The sequence below is a fragment of the Anas platyrhynchos genome, chromosome 9 (genome assembly GCF_047663525.1).
Source record: "Anas platyrhynchos isolate ZD024472 breed Pekin duck chromosome 9, IASCAAS_PekinDuck_T2T, whole genome shotgun sequence".
Lineage (NCBI taxonomy): Eukaryota > Metazoa > Chordata > Aves > Anseriformes > Anatidae > Anas > Anas platyrhynchos.
The window spans coordinates 23,980,169-23,996,640 of NC_092595.1; the positions used below are offsets into that span (position 1 = coordinate 23,980,169).

Sequence of the window (16,472 nt, forward strand, 5' to 3'; positions counted from 1 at the left end):
AAATGACAGAAGAAAAGTATAAAAGAACAGCAGAAGAATAAAATAAAATACAAACCAAAAAAAAACAACAAAACTTTCTAAACCCTATGCAGTTATTCAACTTGAGTAATTGTGATAGGTAAACAAACAACACCTTGAATGCATCCAAAGAAGTTTTGGAAGCAAAGAAACAATTATTTAGTTACAGGTATTTGTCACATATGAAACTAGATCAATCCTGTTTCTGAAGATATATCGCATTTTTCACAACTCCAGTTTTGCCTGTAACAGTAAATTTAAATACATCAGAAGTAAATATAATTAAATGTAAATATTAGGAAGTGATGACAAAGAGTACTGAATTATAACTACAAATAATAACATACTCTGTAGTTTTTACTGTGGAGGAGTGAAAACTGATTAAAGTGGGAACTGGACACCAAGCTCTCTGAAAGGCAGATTTGAAGACGCAAACAAGGTATGGCCATAAAACATATGTTCAATAGTACTCACCTTTCTGAAAAATCTGATTCTATAAATTCTCGAGTCCTCTTTCTGTCCCTATGTGAAGACAATTCAAACTTAAATTAAACCAGTATCTTATTTTGATAAATAAGACCAGTATCTTATTTTACTTATTAACCAGTATCTTATTAATGAAGGGAGCTGAACGAACATGATGACTCTGAAGTTCTGTGCCATGAGAGGCTGCACAAATGAGACCTGGCCCTTGTCTGTAATGCCAGGATGTCTGGGGTTGTGTGGAGCCCTGAGCATGACTATGATCTTGCCTTATTTGCCTTTGGAAACAATTTGGAATCTGTGAAGAAGAGTAAACAGACTCTTCTCTCTCTCAGACCCTTCATCACGGCATTTGAATGAAGCTGAAGCAAGATAACCAAAGTTCACTGCCTAGCTGAGCAAGCTGTGAGCAGGCACTAAAACTCTTCCCTCACCAGGCTACTGAAAGAACTTATGTCTGGCCTTCATAGTTCACAAAAGTTGCAGAAACAAATTCATTATTGACATCTCCCTTTCAAATAAAACCAGATCTACATGGATTCAAAAGCTATTTGAGGAGAAAAACCCCTATGCATCAAGAAAAGCAAGCTTAAAAACTGCTCAGCTGGGCCTGCAGTTTATTGACTGCGTGGTGGGAATACAGCAACTAGGAGGTACAAGCACATGACAAATCTTGCTTACAGCACAGCATGAGGAAAGTCAAGATATGAACATGTTCTCCTTAAGCCATTTCCTAGATGCTTCGTTTTCTCACCTCTACAGCTGGAAAGGTATTACTGACATTCATCACTGATTAGGAAATAAACCAGATGTGGAGATAAATTACTTTTTAATTTTCATAGGCAAAGCACTGCATCTGTCTTGAGACAGATAAGCTCAACAGTACTAAAATTAAAAAAATAAAACCATGAAATACTGTAAAGACCAGATTTCCTTGGATGACATAATGATGGTACTCTGAGATATCTAGGAAGCCCATGAAAAAAAAAAAAAGATACCATAAAATAATAATAAAAATACAGCACTGACTACATTCAAAATTTGTTATTACAGCTTTAGTCTTAAATGCCTCTAAGTGTACTTGAAAGATTCTCCCCCTGTTGGAACCTGCTGATAATGGTATATCCAAGTAGATTTGCTACTGAGCATGAATTTATTAAAAAAATAGAGGCTTTTTTTAATGGGACTCATAAATTTGTGACTTTCCATTGTCACACCGGAACAGACACTTCCATAAAGCAAAATTAAAACAGTAACGTGACTTCTATGTGCAACCGTTCACATGTTCCAGATACCGCAAGCACTTACTGTGCTAAGAAGCATATTCCTTTTAATTGTGGAAGAACCAGAAACTGAGCTAACATGTAGTTAGAACAGTATAAATATAAGAAAAATCAGAGCAGATCCACAAACATCTTTAAATAAACCAAAACTCTTACCCTGGCACCCAGCCAGTAGCTTCTGTTATGTGCGTCTGCGTGACCATTGTTGGAGCTGGGCTGTATGGACTCCCAATTAGAACACTCCCTGAATTGGTCAGTCTTTGTGATGTGCTTATGAGCTGGGAAATTAGAAATAAAATTAAACAACAAAACAAAACAAAAAACCCCACAGCTTTTAAAACAGAATAGAGGTTAACATATCCCAAAATTCATATTAAGCATTTAAGAAAAAAAAAAAAAAAGCACGTACCAGATGTAAGCTGTAGTCAAAAATAGACAGAAGGGGTGCCATTAGAAGGTACTCCTACATGACAGTAATTACAGTACTGTTAAGCTTTCTGCCAGTTGTGGCTTATTACTGTATTACTCTTAAGGACAAGAACTAGACAAACAGCCATAATGACTAGGTAGAAGAGAGAGGGCCTGTCACTATATGCATCAAATTGTTTCTCCCAGACTATGTCTAGGACATTTCTTGATTACTGCAATCAATGAAGCTTCATTCCCAGTGGACTGGAATTGTCAGTATTTGGTACCAAGGTCTGAGCTCCAGGCCAACTATTCCCTGCAGTATGCAGTGGTCACATATCTCAAGGCCTTCTAGGAAGCAAATACAACACCGTACCTATGAAATTACATCTGAGGTGTATGCTGTACACAGAAAATACAGCACATTTAGACAAACCTGTTGTAATTCTGTGCACAGTGGTCATTAACACTAAATCACTTGATCTCATCTTTTAAATGACATCCAACTTCATTCTTTAACATAGGTCACCAAAGGAATTCAGATAGTATTTAAAAATGAAACAGTATTAATAGTTAATCTTTTAAATAAACACATTAAATTCTTTTTATTCCAATACGCTATGATTTATACCAAAGCCTCCTGGAGAACGCTTTTTACTCATATACCCATTTTTTTGAAATTTATTTTATTATACTTTTAGTAGCATTTTGAGTACCAAATATATTAAACTTCATACTTTCCTTTACTATATCACTTACCCAACAGCCATATGGGTGTAGGGCAGATAGTTTGTTTGGTATTCATCAGTATTTTTTAAACAATTAGGGAAACGTTATCTGAAGAGTTTCCAACTTCCTTACCTAGTTGAGCATTGCTTTACATCCCTCCTAACTCCAAATTGTGACTATATTTCTTGCATTTTTTTTTCTCCTGAACAAATAAATTTATCTTATTTGTCCTTTCTTTTATCTCCATTATTTAACTTTTATAGATAATTGAACAGCTTGACAGAGAAAGATGAGTGGAAAAAGAAAGAAATACTAGGAAAAGTGAGACACAGGGCCAATTAAGGTATTTACTGCTAGGCATTAAGGAACATGGGATTCCCCACTGCGTTATTTAACACACTGTATGCCAGCAAAGGAAAAATACAAACTTTTATCAACTTACTGCTACATTGGCTTAAAATCAGAAACGTTTTGTGATAGAATGATTAATTTTTAAAAGCTTGATTAAGTTCAGCAGTAATGTCAATATGTGAGAATCTAAAATACATTATTTCAATTAAAGCTTAGTTCAATCCAATAACTTTTTAATTTCCTGCAATACTGTAAATAATTGTCAGTAAGCATACAGCTCTGCCAGTATATGGCAGACACATGTCGGAGAGAAAAGATTTTAAGTATTTTGCATGCTGAAATTTGTTTTATCACATTCCACCCACCATTATGTTTCACATTGCTCTACTCATGTCTTTTAAATACCAAAGAAAATGTATCATAAAAAGAGTGGGGTTTGTCTGATCTCCCTATAATTTTAACAGCTAGTGTAATAAATTGAGGGGCAAAATCACGTTTGAGCATCTTAGACTCGTCCTGTATCTCTCTGTACCTTGGTGCCACCTGGAGGAAAGGACAACAGCAGCGCTCCTGCCAGGCCCAGGGCAGCCACGGCATGTGGGCAGCATGATGCTCGGCCAGGCACCCAGAGCTGGTAGTTGCACAAGCACAAAATCTACATCTTACTGTTGAAAGTCTGTTACTGCATGTTTGCTTTCCAAAAATGCTACACACTGAGTATTTTCAAAAGATTTATTCCATCCTAAGAGCAAACATTTTTGCAGTGTGCCTGAAGTAATCACATCAGTACACTGCACAGCATAACACGGAAAAAGAAAAGCTCATCCTAATTTGGCAAATAGAAATCTATGGGGTGTGTTACCTCACTGCAGTCAAGCACTTCCATTTTCATCACTAATACCTGCACTGTTAAATTCACTCCTACAGAGCACTGCCGCTGTTAACTGAGATGCCTTGCCTCAATCTCCAGCTGGTCCTACTGCAGCAGGAGGGGCTGCGCACCTCAGCACTGCTGCTGAGCAGGGGCAGGCAGCAGACACCTGCACTGCCCAGCTGGGGACGTTCTCCCCCTTAGCTGACACTGCAGGATGGTGTAAGGTCCCAGCACCAACACTGGAACGCTAGCACTTCTCGCAGACAAGACCCAGGCAAGCCTCACACGCAATATGCATTGTGTTACCAGAATCTAATGACACCACAACACACACCTGCTTGCAAGAATCCAGCCCCCAAACTGTGCTTCACTGTTGGCATAGCTGCCCTGTAAGACAAATCACCCTTCAGCCAACAGCCGGCTCCCCGCCCTGCGGCTGTCTGTCTGTCTGTCTGTCTGTCTGAAGAACCTGGAACTGGAGAGGGCTGCAACCCACGTGGGTAAAGAAAACCAAAAAACCCTCACGGCAGTAGGATGTTGCTAACACTGCTGAGATGCCAAAGGAATGGTAACACTCCAGCTGTTAAGAACTTGTGAACCTTCTCTTATAAACACAGCCATGCCCTGGATGTCTTAGAGGGAAATGTGTTCTAAATACAGCAGCATCTTACTGAAAAATAGACATTTTTAGCGTTTCCCCGCCCCTTATACTATGAAATAAAATACATATTCTTTTACTTAGCATACATAAGATTAAATTTTTAAAATATGAGAAAATTCTACCAAAACACCTTCACCATGTAAGCTAAGTGCAAACCAATGCTTTCTTTTGTACAGTTCTAGTTACTGCAGTGCTACATTTCACAGGACACGTTACTGTAACAGGCAGAGATAAACAAGCCAGTCCTTCAAAAGTAAGTGTTCAAGTAAAAAACATCTCTGATCATCCTATTTCGGCTACCCAAAATACATGAAAATGTCTCCTTTACTATTATAAAAGAGCAGCAGAGAATCTCCAGTAAGAACTCTATGTCTTAATGAGAGTGCTTTGAAACCAAAGAGCAAACCATGCTAACAAGCACATGACAGCCCCTTCAAATGAGCTTGCCTGACTTTGAAACATGACAAAAAGTTGGTGAAATTAACGGACAGTAACTGGCTTTCTGTAATGTCACCCAGCATAAAGTCAATAGGGCAGCAACCTATGCTAGCAAGGGACAGTTTAGTTCCTGATTAAGCAAAAAAATGTAACCGTGTATCTAATATTAGGGAAATAGTCCCTGTTATATACCAGTATTTTGAGAAACGTATCATCAGAAGTAGCATATTTGATATCAAGTATGATGGCAAGCAAAATGTAATGCATACAGATTAGTGTAGTAGAGAACTAAGCATCAATAACCAAACAGATTTTTAAATCAGAGGCAATAAATGACATTTATATAATATTTTTTCCTTCTGTCACATGGAAGTATGAAGAAGAGCTGCCAAAAGTGAGATTCCAGTGGAGTGCATGTTAATGAATAAGTTGCAAGAGAAGAATCTTGCAATTTAATAAATGCTCATAGAAGCAACCATGCCAGAAAACAGTCATTTTCTTTCTGGTATCATTAAGTTAGAGTTATATTAGATAGTGCTTCTCACATTACACTGTGGTGTGTTTTTAACTACATAGCATTGATTACAATACATCTAGTGCTGATACTCACTTTTGTTCAGTTTGTGTTGCTGTACAGAAATTTGCAAATGTACATCTCTAAATCTACACCGAAAACTAAATCTTCAGCCACGTTCCTAGCAAGGTTCACATCTCCATTTCTTCATGTTTCCATATTACATAAATGAGCAGTTACACACCTGGTTAGCCAAGTTAGCATTACTGCAGCTGCAAAACTTACCATTTGGGGTCCAACATTCACATTAATTGGTCCTAAGGTTTTTGGCAAAATCTTTGTTGGGGAGTTCGTACTGGAAACTGGTAATGTAATTATTGAAATATTACCTAAAAAACAAAACAAAACAAAAAAAGCAATAGAATTTTAAATTACCTCCTTAGTAACTTAGAAGTAACACAGTAACACTTTGGTGAATTCTCACATCATTTTTACACTTCAGAACCAGGTTAACTTTTCCTGTCTCATACACTGCAAAAATAGCCTTCCAGAACAGCCACCAGACGTCACAAGGACACCTTACAGAACTAAAAAACTTCACTCATTTATCGCTGAACTACAAGTTAGTATTTTACTTCCAGAAGCAATTTCTTCTTGCCTAGGATAAAGAGCATGCAGCCTGCCATACACTTGAAGTTGAAAATTCATGGGTGTGCTTCTAGAGTCACAGAATATCCCAAGTTGGCAGGGATCCACAAGGATCATCGAGTCCAACTCATGAAGCTGTTCTACACACTAATTCTATTTACAATCACAAGCATATGTACAAAATATGGTTCTATCTTTATAGCCTTAACCATTCCTAGTCTGACTATACCATACTATTGTAAAACACCAGTGAAGTAAGCCTGTCTGTATCACTGTACAGATGGAGCAAATGATGCCTTTGCAACTACCTGAAGTACCAGAGCTGGCAGCTGGACAGCAGGATGGAGCCAACCATCCCACCTCCAACCCAGTGTCTCTTCATCCCGAGATGTTGACCATCTCTGTGCTCCTGCACTGCTTACGGACCTAGCGCATCCTGCCTGCACACAGCTCTGCGCTGAGTACCTCACAAATGCTGCTGCTCCTCGCTTCCAAACTGTATCTTGTAATCTTGATTATTCAGACTTAATGTCTTAATCAAAACTCTCCTGCAGCACTACTAGCCCACAAATATTCAGACTGTTGTACCAAAGTGGTGAAAACACTCATTTATCTGTGGGCATCGTGGCAGCAGCAGCTCCCCTGGCAGTTGCAAATCAACCAAATTCCTCCCGCGTTCCCATCCGCAGTGACCGTGGTGGGGCAGGAGGTGAGCCAAGCGGAGGGAAGAGCTGCCACTGCCTCCTCACCCACAGCACCAGCTTGGGGCTGGCTGGGGTTGAGCTGTAAGGCCACGGCCTGGCTCCTGAGGAGCTATGGATGCTCCCTCGTACTGGCTCTGCAGCACCTGAGGCTCCTTCAGAGCAGCACAGGGAGCAGCCCTCAGCACCCACCCTGCCCTCCACCCACAGGGGCTGGCAAATGTTCTGCCTAGCTGAGGAAACATCTCTGCATCTCTGTGAAGCAGCTCTGTTCCCGGGGCTTCTCTCACAGCTTGTTTACCTCCGCTGCCCACTGTCTTATCACTTGGTCCTGAACCATCGTCTTTGATATATAGATTTTTTATGGCTATGTTCTGCAATAACTAAAAAAATCATAAATTCAACAACATAACTGCTCTGTAATACAAAGCAGAAGCAACACACTGGAGAAAAACATACGTAGATAACAATGTTCTGTATCTACAACACAGAAGTAGAAAGGATGTAGCCATTTGCAAAGTCTCACCTTTATAAAAAAAAATAAAAATGAACAGAGATAGAGAGATGTTATGATTTGAGACAAGGCTGTTCTAATATTCTGTGCAAATTTCTTTGGCATCAGGAGTAATGCTACTACTAAACGTTAATTTTCCAAAAGGCAGATCTGTGCCTGAGAACACCTGAAGAAGCTTGACTGAAGTACTAAATAATTTATTCAGTCACCTAGCTCACCTAGTAAAAAAACATAAAAGATCACATGCTTGCAAACCCAAACCCTGCAGTAAATTTGTGAGGAAGTGACAAAGCACGGAGTAAGTCATGATTTACATACACTGTGTTCATTTTGAGCTCAAAGCACTCCTCTGAGCTGACTTGTCACTTTTTATTTTTGCTCAGGATTTGTTAAGCTGTGCTGCAAACTCTCACTAAAACCCAGTCAAATATAGGTCAAATATTCAAAAACGCTATCTAAAAGTGGGAACACATTTTCATCTTTCCACAGCAAAGCCACCAGGTGGTTTGGTTAGTTGCTGCATTTCCAAGCCTCACATCGGCACCCCAATCTAAAGGAACACATTTGGCAGTCCCTATCAGCAGCGTCACCCCTGCCTCTGCAGACGAGGAGGAGCTGAGGTCCCATCGCAGCAGCCCAGGGCTGTGGGGCACAGCTGCCAGGAGAGATGTGGGGCTGGCCAGGGCCCACCCCGCCGCCAGGAGGACACCCCCAGGAACCAGGAATGGCAACTCGGAGAGCTCACACGGCTTGCTAACACAACTAGCTGTATTTTACACCACGTTTTTGAGGTTACTTCACCTCTTTTTGCTGAGGAGTGGGTAATTTCTTAAGGTTTGAAGGCAACGATTACAAGCTAGGATGCATCAACAGGAATGATCTCTTCAAGTCTTATTTATGAAACAGTGTAGAGAAAGAAAAAAGCAGTATTAGTCGTGCTGTTTGCAGATCGTTTAAAAAAATACTCGAGATCTCAACTTAAAGTAGAAATAACACACAACTAACTATACATGTACATACTTTATCACACAACAGTTGTAGAAGTTTTAAACATGATCAATTTCCAAATAAATGCCAAGTCTTAATAATGCCCATTGCATGGGGACAAGAAAAGATAACACTGATTCACGATGCCCTAAAAAACAGCGGTGTGTACAGCGACAGCTGAACACGAGACCCAGACACTTCCTTGTCACGTCATCTCGCTGCATGGATGGAAGTGGTCAGCACAGATGGATCAAACCAGGATGATTTGTATAATAATACTTAGCTCTGCCATGATGTTTCTCAGAAGTACTTTCAAAGCACAAAGGAGGCCATGCCATCATTCCCACTGTACCTATGGGAAGCCAAGCACGTGGGAAAGAAACCCACTTACAGCTCTCGTAGAGAGGCTTTAACTACAATGTAATGAACACCACAACAGACTGAGCATGCTCACCAAATTCCAAATTAAATCTGTCAGTGGACGCATGTAGTTTCTCTAAGAAGAAAAGCACTTTGCTCCTACGTGCTGTTCTTCCATCACCCATTCACCACTAGTGCATGGAGAAAAAACTGGGTAGCTATTGTAAGTACGTAACTACAATTCTTCCTGGCACTTCCAAAATATTTTCACTTGCACACACAAAAAAGATTTCAATTCAACTGAATTCAAGCAGTCACAGTACAAAGCCATTCGTGTGCATGGACACGCACACTCGCATGCACACACCTCTAATCATCCCACAAAGCTTCTTTTAAATTTCACACTGCATCCTAAATAGCTTGACTTCCAGAAACAACACGGACGCCTAGAAGAATATGGAGCTAAAGAGGCTTTAGTGATTTTCCCGTATAAGTAAATGTTAGGTCTGGAGCTTCTTTGCAAAGATGATCAGAAACAACGTAAACCTGGAATCTGTAGGATCTGTCACCGCCAGTTTGAAGGAAACCATAGGCAATGGGAAACGCAGATCAGCCAGCTGGGGTCACACAGTGCGCACGTCCACAAAAAAAGGCTTTGAATTTTTAGACAAAACACCAGGGAAGTGTAGGTAATTTGGATTTCACATGCAAAGCCCAGAAACAAATAGCCATGCTTTACTTACTACCTGGAAATGTTCTGATATTATAAAGCATATCAATGAACAGTTGTGTTCAGCAATATTGCCCGTGGTCTGATACCACTAGCAAAGAAACCAGTTCGCAGTTACGAAATATCTGAAGCCCATTAGGGTATTTTGCAATAATGTATACATTATTTCCTCAGGCTCTCCTATTAAACTAAAACCAAATGGATCTCCAGGACCAGGACAATAATATAAAAGCATAGATAAAACCTCAGCAGTTACTTATGTATGTTCTTTAAGTACACTTCTTCATTTTTTTATTGCACAAACTTACTAAGCTATAAACATAACTTTGACAGTTCCATAGTCAGTAGGAACATATCTAGAAGTACATGAAATCAAAGAGAGATGTAAGAAACTGGAAAAAGAATAGAGCAGGCAGTATTTCAGTGTACTTCAGGCTTACAACGGCCAGCACATTTTCAATCTTTTACTCAGTTTGGGACGAATTTATATGAGTTAGCAGTTGTATCAATCTCAAAATACCAAGTGTGGGCCCGTTGATAAGCAATTCTGTTGTCTTGGACATTTTTGTAGATCTCTTCAAGCACACAATGAACAGCCAGGGCTCTGCAGGCCCCCCAAGGCCCTGCTCAGACCTGCAGCAGCACCACCGATGAACTCAGGTTCATGAAGCAGCCCCAAACACCAGCACCCATCCCTGTCCCAGGCCAGCACAGCCACAGGTATGGCTATGCAGTGAACTTGCCTTCGTTTCCTTTTGCAAGGGGGAAAACGGGCATTTTTCTGTGGAACCTGTTCCCCAGTCCAGCAAAGTGCTCAGCCACCTGCTGGCACAAGCCAAAGGACAACATTTAAAAGCAGCTGTGAGGTGCCCAGGGCCAACTTTAACTGGCACAGTTACCAGAGGAAATGTCTACAAAAACTAGCAAAAGATTAAATTGTAAGAAAAGGTAGAAAATGGTAAATACATAATTAAAACAACTGTGTTTTTATAATATATATAATGGGGATTATAAAACTAAAGCGTTTAACTTACTGATTGGGAATGACTCATTTAAGATACTTAAGACATGATGATATCAAACTTTTGAGGATGTTTCCAAAAATCACCTACTACTTTTTTTGCATGTTTTAACACGCCAGTCCCTTGTTTTGGGGGAGCTGGGATGCATTCTGTCTCTTTCAGTCTCCCAGACAGATCATACTTTAAATTCTCCTGGGTTAACACACAGCTCTGCAACATTAACTCTACAGTAAGCCCGATTTAATTCTCCCACAGCTCAAAATAATCACCCAAACCCATCACTGAGCTGTCCCTGTCCAGCTCACCCAGCCTGTTTAAGAACTAGCTTGAACTAGCACCCGTAGTGGTTTTACCAGGAAGGCCCAGCTCCACAAGCAGTTTGCCACACACAGGATTTGGCCCAGCTGAGCAGTACCCCTGCTGCTCTGCTGCCAGCTTGGCTGGGCATTGCAGGTCCGCCTGCACCCAGCAGCACGTCAGCCCGTTAGCACTGAGCACAGCAGGAACTTCTCCCAACGGGCACAGCCCATGGTAAAACACCAGAACAGCACCTATACCCCACACACATACCTATGGATCTACCCTCACGCCTAAGAACAGCAACCATCACCTCTTCTTCAGGACACGAGAGGAGGCACCCCTTTCTCACTTGGTAGCCCAATGGCAGGAGTATTCACTGAAGGATGAGGAGAACCTGGGCCAATTTTTTCATTTCCCTGGAAGAATTAAGATCTCCTACAGGAAAAATTTTAATCACCGGTCTACCAGATGCTTCCAGGTGGGGAAATGAAGCATATTCAGCCCACCTTGCCATGGCAATAATTTAGAATCTACTGTGTCAAAGACTGTGGGTGAAAACAATTTCCAGAAAGGGGATCCCCAGAGTGCTGTGTCGACTACTCACATGTTTTGCCCGGGGACTGCCCTTGCAACAAGCATTCCCTGGCATTAGGCAAGTGCCCTGGGCATCAGGCAACAGCCGTCTTCACATGGATCCTGTCAGCATTCATTCCTAGCAGAGGAATCAAGCTCCACATGAAGATGCCCTAGCCGAAACAGCCTGTTGCCTATGCGGGAAGGCTTTTTCCACAAATGTGGGCAAGTGAATTGTCTATTAAACAGGAATTTTTCATTAAACAAAAGTGAACAACACTCTGGGTTAGTAGTGCTCACCTGAGGACTCTGACACTTCTGTGCATGTCTAGAAAGTAAAATCTAGCTTCCTTCAGAATTAGGCAGCAAGACTTGTTATCAGGATCACCTATGTGGATTTATGTGCTTTAATTCCGCAGTCACCATATGTAAAACATCCAAACCCTTTGTTAACATGGATTGCATTTAGATACACCTAACTCTGTGAACAGCCACAGCTGTGTATCTCAGTAGAGATGCCAGTGATCTGTAATTATACCTCAAGGTCAAATAAATATATGTATGAAATGAAGTAATCATTAGCACACAACATTTTGACAATGCTAAAGAACGGAGCTAAGTATTACATCCATCACCCCAGGAGCAAGATCTAATGCAGACTGGGAGCAGGAAGATAGAGAGCACTAAAACCAGTAATGTCTTACGCTTTATAAAGTTACTCAAGTAATTCTCTGGACAAATCAGTTACTTGCCTCTGAAATTATTTGCAAATATTGCACTTACTATTGTCCTTTTTCTTCTAGTATCATGACACAACAATCACAGAACAATGAAACAAGAAGAGTAATTGTCTTGCCAGTGCCCAATAAATTGCTTCTCCTAACACCAGTCTGTAATGTTTTGTATAGTTTAGAAATATCATAGCTCTAGAAATTTTGTTTAGATTCGTTAATTTTTTTAGACTCTGAAGTCTGATGCATCTGAAGTGTTGTGAAGAGCCAAAAAATCATTCTTCCAGCTAGTATGTGCATTTCTTTATTGCAGTGCATAGCAGCAAACAGTATTTACTTCTAAAAGCTGAATGAAATGTTTCATAAATTGTACATCCTCGACTTTACTAGTACTAGGAAGGCACTGCAGTTGTGTTTTATTGGAATCCTATAGGTATCCTGACTGACAACACACTGGTCAAAAGTGATTCACCTAGAAATGCTGACATTAAATTGGATAGGACAAAACATTATTATCTTAAATTGTCCACCACTTGTAAAAGTACCACAAGGTATTACAGACTGTGAAAGCACACTTAACTTTCTCTCCCATTTGGGAAGATGACTGCAACAGAGTCTGGAAACTTTAGGGCAGGAATCAGGAAATTCAGCACAATACTTGCAATCAAAAAAAGGAAACAGAAGGCTTGTTTACACTTTAATTGCTTTTACTACTAGCTCTATTCCCCCTCTAAAAACCTCAAGATCGGAAACACCTGAGGTCAGTAACACAGCATCTACCAGTGTGGATGCATGCAGGACATTGCGAACATTTAAATTCTGAGCCTCCCCGAACTGAACTAGTCATATGCTGTGAAATGAGCAATGATTCTCAATTAGGTAACAGAAGAGAGAAATAACGTATGCTTCTCTACTATGTATACAAGTAGAATTCTCTTACCTTTTGTTGGACTCTGGTTCTGATCTATAAATCCTTTCAAGTCTCCATTTGTGGAAGTCACACCAACCTGAACAAAACATTTTTGAAGTCTTAAAATATGACAGACCTTTCTATGTTTTGCAGTATGCAACTAACAGTACAATGAAAGTAACAGGTTCTGCATTTCTGAAACATCATAAACCTAGGGCTGGTGCAGCCTAAGCAGAGCAAGAGGTTTGAAGCAAGGTGCCATGACATTTACTGTGTATATACGAAGACAAACTTTAATTTGAATTAAGTTCTTAACCAAAAAAAAAAAAACCCTCACTATTCTCATACTGTACTATGAGTGACTCAAGGAGGACATTTTGAATATTATGGGCTAGGTCAGTGTCCCGGAGCAGCTGCGACCAACACCATCAGAGGAATCGGCCTGCTGTCCTGCATTCCCAGTACCAGACACCATAGTGCACCGGGCTGAGAGCCATGCCTACTGATGTCTTTAAAATACATTCCCAGGCCTTCAGAGAGAACCTGATTTACAGTCGGGGTAAATTACTAGAGACGTGGAGAACATGAATCATGTATGCAACGGCACAGCTCTGATTTTGGCATGTACACAGAGCACAGAAAGGCGGCGTTTGCACAGAAAAACACAAGATCACCATTCCTAGATAGGGAGGAGATGGAAAGTCCCTCAGAGCCCAGTTAGGAAGGGATGGGCCCAGCAACAGCAAGGAACGACACAGCATTCTGCAGTTTCAGAGCACTACCCTGTAGCACCTTAGTAAGCTCTGCTCAACAAAGCATTTTGTTTTGCTTCCAGGATGGAAGCTGCGGTAAACACCGAGTGACTGAGCTCCTCTGGAACCTGCTCAGAATCAGAGCACAAGTCCTCCAGCAGGCAACGACACAAAGTAGTATTAAACCTTTAAGAATTGTTACAAAATTTGAGTGCTTCTCTAAATAACTGGAACAAAGTGTTCAGGTATGCAAGTTAAGAAAAAACAATTATGCAATCAAGGATCAAATATTTGCCTTTTTTTTTTAAGAGATGTATGTAGTGAAAATATACCATACACTAGGTTTGCTAGCAGAATTTTAATCATATCAAATTAGAGAATCATTTGATTGAAGACAAATTAAGCAGCAGTAATGTATCACTGACTTAAACTGCAGAAGCACAAAAAGTACCTATAGAAGCACACAGTCACTCCATTCAGCCAGAGAGCTTGTACCAGGCAAGTAAGCTTTGAAGGGGAAAATCTGCCCCCAGCACTGTGCCAGACTTTTGAAGCATTATTAAAATTTTTCCACCACCAGGAACACCATATGAACCTTAACTGTTGCTGCACTACCCTGACCATAAAATACTGCCTAAATGAGCTAAGCTACATACCTCTGTACACAAAAGGCCCTGCAGACACTCAATACAGACCATCAGCTTCTATCAGCTTTTTGTGGTGGACCTGCTCTTTCCTGTGGCACCCAACTACCCGTGCACAGGCGGGCAACCAATGGCTTTAGTCGCTGCAGACTACGCTGTCACCAAAGTTGCTCCTACAACAGAGCGAGCCCTTCTGATTTTCCTCAGCTTTCCCTTTCCCCCCACTAGGTGGCAGCGGCAGGCAGCGAGCAGGGAGGGGAGGGAGGGGAGCAGCTGCCCGGGGCTGCTCTGCCACCTCGTGTGGAAGGGGGGTCACGCTGCCAATGTGTCCTGCCTGGGATCCAAAACAGGCTCGGAAAGTTTGGGAAACTCCACAACGAACAGCACTGGAGGGCCATGAATTGCATGAGAGCTTAAATGATAAGAGAGAGGTAAAATGAGTGTTTCTTACAGAAGGATTACCATACCTAAACCCTCAAGAAGAGCCAAGTTTGATGCAGTATTACGATGCTGCAACAGAACAAGACCTTGGCAGTATTTCCTTTTGATGTCACTAATGCCAGTGCAGGTCATGTCGTTATCTGCACTTCTGTAACACCCATAGATTTTGGGGATCTTTTAGTTTAATCATCTACATACCTATGTCCTGGCAAAATGAAGAGATTTTGCATAAACTGCTTGAAAATTGCAGATGTAATCCAAAATGGATTTTAAGGAACCAGAAAAAATAATAAAAAAAAGTAGCTAGCTGTGCTACAAGTATCCCATTCTTACTCAGACCCTATTTAAAGAATTAAGGCTACAGGCTTAGCTTACCTAGGTATGCATCATTTATTACATTTTGTATGGTTCACGTGACACTTGTGCTTTGTAACACTGCCCCAGAGCGTCTGGGCTACTGTGTATGGCAGGGGCACGATTCTTGTTTTTGTCTATCTGCAGCAAGATGAACTCAACCCACAAGATGAAACATACACTTGGTGGGGGCCTTTGCATCCCATTAAATGTTCTCAGCAAGTCTTTTGTCTTTTTCCCCTTACCTAGTAGGTGACCAAGAAGCTTCCAAACAGAGCAAGGGGACAGGAAAAACAAACAAACAAAAAACAACCAACAAAGGACAGAGCAAAATCTTGGATGGGGCAAACTTTCCTGAGTTGCCCTTCTAACTTACCATCCTTCTCCACGGGTTGACATACTGCTCGGTTATCCAGCCTCTCCCTGCAACCCTTCCCTTTCCATACAAGAAATTCATTCTCCCATCAACCTGAAACATTTTCATTCTCTCTGACCTAGAATTACTCTAGATAATGGCATGCAGAAGTTGTTCGTTGTTGCTTTCTTACACCTGTAAGCCCTGACAGACTGATTTGTAGACAGACTGTTGTAGTAGCACATACTGAGACACCTCAGGGCCTAAGAAAGGCTCCCTCAACATGTTTGCATGGAATATTACTTCAGAACAGCTAGTGCTCTCTACTTCGTTTTTAAGGAATTCCCTTTCTAAAGCAGGTGTTCAGGCTTGTTCAAGACCCTCTTAACCAACTTCAGCAGCTAAATTATTCTAATTTTCTTTCACACCAACATGTGAAGGGACAACTCTTATGGCCATGTTAACTGACCTCATCACTGACAGGACAACCACCCTCTGAGAAGCAGTGACAAACAACTTCACAAGCACATTTATATTAGACAATCAGATTAGACAATCAAAATTAACAGTTCTTATTCAAATAATCTGTATGAGGCACGTTATTTATTTTGCCCTGAAAACAAGTTTAACATGAGTATTTGCTGTTTTTTTCCCCCATTTCTCAATACTGTTTTGGTGCCTTCTTACCCTA

The 16,472-nt window shown here is 40.8% G+C and overlaps 1 protein-coding gene across 17 annotated transcripts in view; it reads right to left on the reverse strand.

Moving 5' to 3' along the window:
- TFDP2 (transcription factor Dp-2) overlaps positions 1-16,472 on the reverse strand; it is a 49,930-nt gene that overhangs the window by 21,545 nt on the left and 11,913 nt on the right. For 8 of the 17 annotated variants that reach the window (XM_027463930.3, XM_027463933.3, XM_072042402.1 and 5 more), the window contains 4 exons: positions 13,266-13,332; positions 6,045-6,148; positions 1,941-2,062; positions 493-540 (listed from right to left, as the gene is read on the reverse strand). In XM_027463930.3, coding sequence (XP_027319731.2) covers positions 493-540; positions 1,941-2,062; positions 6,045-6,148; positions 13,266-13,332 — 341 coding nt within the window. Of the gene's footprint in view, positions 1-492; positions 541-1,940; positions 2,063-6,044; positions 6,149-8,423; positions 8,513-13,265; positions 13,333-14,643; positions 14,701-16,472 lie in introns of those variants that run through there. The other 9 variants (XM_027463936.3, XM_072042407.1, XM_072042408.1 and 6 more) reach the window with 3 other exon arrangements.